Source organism: Nematocida minor, assembly GCF_024244105.1.
Source record: "Nematocida minor strain JUm1510 chromosome Unknown 7862, whole genome shotgun sequence".
NCBI classification, from domain to species: domain Eukaryota; kingdom Fungi; phylum Microsporidia; genus Nematocida; species Nematocida minor.
The window spans coordinates 1-3,128 of NW_026250309.1; the positions used below are offsets into that span (position 1 = coordinate 1).

The window sequence follows — 3,128 nt, forward strand, 5'->3', positions numbered from 1 at the left end:
CTATGTCGCTGAAGGGGCTGTCTTCTCTCAGGAACTCCACAGGGCTGAGCTCCTGCTCGTTAGAGGCAATTCCGCCTCCTCTGCACACTGCGATAAAGAAGATAAGCAGCATACCTGCCGCATTCAGTATTTTCTTCGTCTTTTGATCTTTCATAAAAAAATATCATTTTTTTCTATTTATAGTTACCTGCTAGAGCTGTGCTTTTTCTTCTGTACTTCTGCACATATTCTGGCACAAAAATTTTTATGATGCCTAGATGTCTAGATGCCTAGATGCACTAGATGCACTGCAAATCCACAGATGCTGCTGCTCCTGTGCTCTGAGCGTGTCTATCGTCTTTTCCATTCGAGTAGCATAGATAGTACGAGTGCCATAGCACAGCACGCCTTTTTTTTTTGAAAATCACTGATGCTGAATAGCATATGCATCTGCTGTGCAAACAGCTTTGAGCTAGATAGACCAGCTTGGCAAGCTGCAGAAAGAGCTTTATTCCAACAAACTGCCAGCCACTCGTCTGTAATCTACAGGAGAAAGCGCTGTTTTGTTCGGCAAATCAATTGGATGCTTTGAGAGATTCTCCTCCAATGAGCCATAGAGCAAGACCAATCAAAAGAGCAAACCAAGAATATGCATTTAAATTTCTTCTGCAATTAAAATTTTTACAAAGGACACATGAAAAAAGTTAAACTAATAGTAAATCTCAAAAAGCTGTTTGAAGCATGCAACGCTATCATTGCGCCAGACTCAAAAGTAGTTCTTGAACATGAGGGTTATTTGGAAGAACTTAGCATACTAAAGAATATATTCAGTGGTGGCGGTCTAAAAATCGAAAGTGAGCACTGTACCGATAAAGAAAAGGAAGCTATTCTGGATATAATTAAGAATAACATTTATAAATACTATACATACAATGGATATAGTAGTATAGGCTGTCTATATGAAGCTTTAAAGTCCAAAGATGAAGGATTAATTAAGCATCAGTTTATCGATCTAATCAATGACATTATAAGACAAAACCCACTTATATACAACCCAGAGCAGGGAGTGCATATGCAGTTTGACAGAGACAAGGCGCTAGAAGATGTACTCTTGCCTGATAGAGACATTGACCTAAGTACCAGGGAATACACACTAGAGATTGACGACTCAAAGTTCTTGAATTTAGAAAGTTTACGAGACTCTGTCGTTGAGAGCCGAGACAGAAAAATGCTCGATTATATAACTAAAAATTCTATCGAAGACTCAATGCATAAATTAAATATGGATATTTTTAAAAAATACTCATTCAAAAAAGAATACTACACTCTAGACGAGCTGTACACTAAGAAATACGAAAATACTAATGAGCTACTGATAGACTACGGATTGAAGCTTATTCACGAAAAACATTATAAGATTGCTGAGTTAATCGAGCTGATTAAAGAGATAAAAATTATTTCAAATAACCCGCAGGATATAGTTGAAGTAATATATGAGCTATTTACAGAAGATGAACTGCTCTTAGCTATTTCTATTAAAGACAATCTAAAAGAGATTTCACACGAAAAATACATACACAACTATATAATTAATACAATAGAATATGTAGCAAACAAAACTGACTTCTTAAAAGAAACAGAAGGAGGACCTAACATTCTGAGACTGAAAGCAGGCTTAGATAATTTTTACAGAGACCATGTAGCTAGAGACGAAGATTTAAAGAAACTAGCAGATGAAGAAAATACTAGATTATATAATAAAATAAACGAGAAAGGGAAAATTTTAAGAGAAAAGAAAATAGAGTATGATCAAGCAGTGAGAAAAAATGATAAAGAAAGTATTACAAAATTAAGTTGCTCTATTAATAATCTGGAAAATGACATATATTTACTAAGATATGATAAGAGAAGAGCATTTTTAAAATTGCTTAATGTTAATATAAAGTTATATGAGTTAGATGAATTAAAGCCAATTCAAGAAGAGCACATACTCAAAGGGATAAAAAAATTTGGAAAAGCACGGAAAATAGAAGTAGATGGATTAGAAGCACCGCAGGTATTGGAAGTATCTAAAGAAGAAGAGATAAAAGAAGCACCGCAGATATTGGAAGTATCTAAAGAGTCAGAAGAACTCAAAGAAAGAAAAATAATACAGATGCAGAAAACTGTAATTCTCATGGTTTTTCTTATATCTCTTATAATATCTATAGTATTTATCAGTTCTTCTAGAAATGTAGCGAAACTTTCTAATATCTAGGTGATATGAATGTATAAAGAAACACTATACCATGCAGCGGAGTGTAGATAAGAACACAAATAAACATGATATGCCTCAGCTATCAATTTTGATCTAGCGCTAAATAACTCTTAATCTTATGCATACTCGTATTTCTATACCATTAGTTTAGTACTGCTATTACACGTTGATACTCTGCATGCGCTCTAACAGAGCTAGATTTTCATTTTAACCTTTTTACAACACTTCTCTAATTATTGTATCCTGAGTATATGCTTTTCTTTTAAATATCCTACTAAACATAAATAAAAATAAAAATAAAATGTAAACTATCCATGGTTTTATTTATTAAATTTTAATTTATACTCAACATGCCCCCGGCAAGACAGAGGTCATTCTGTCTTCCTTCTATTTCTCTTTTACACCCCCCATTTTTGATATCCTTGTTGTTATTCTCTTCCTCTTCCTTCAGCCTCCATGTTTCCAATGGCTTCCGTATCTCTGGCAGCCCTTTTATTTCTTTATATGTCTTCTTCTTAATCTTCCCACTTTCGTCTTTCACTAAATACGTATCATTCCCACATCTCTTTACTATTACTCCATCATTGTAGAATCTTCCTTTTTCGCTTTTCTGCTTTTGCTTTAAGTTTTCAAGTTTTGCTGTTTTTACTTGTTCGCCTGGCCAGAACTGTTCTCTTTTCTTGATTTTATATGCTTTTGCGTACTTCCCGTCTGCCTTATTTATCTCACTGACCTTTTCTTGTTCTCGTCCTGCTTTCTCTGGTGTTGTTCTTATCCCACTGTGCCACGTGCTGTTATAGCTTTTTACTAGCTCCTTTATTCTCTCTTTCAGTGGTCTCTTTCTATCTAGTTTTGCAAGTCCTTCTCTCAACGTTCGTATGTATCTTTCTAT

The 3,128-nt window shown here is 34.6% G+C and overlaps 2 protein-coding genes across 2 annotated transcripts; one reads left to right on the top strand and one right to left on the bottom strand.

Moving 5' to 3' along the window:
• Positions 1-673: 673 nt before the first annotated feature.
• Positions 674-2,236, top strand: NEMIN01_2486 (uncharacterized protein; the record flags this gene model as incomplete). The annotated part of the gene is made up of 1 exon (XM_051478428.1): positions 674-2,236. One exon carries the CDS (start codon positions 674-676, stop codon positions 2,234-2,236), a length of 1,563 nt encoding a protein of 520 aa, XP_051334388.1.
• A 334-nt stretch (positions 2,237-2,570) lies between these two features.
• NEMIN01_2487 (uncharacterized protein) lies at positions 2,571-3,128 on the bottom strand (the record flags this gene model as incomplete). Its single annotated transcript, XM_051478429.1, has 1 exon — positions 2,571-3,128. A coding segment is annotated over one exon (558 nt), but the record flags the coding sequence as incomplete, so codon positions are not given.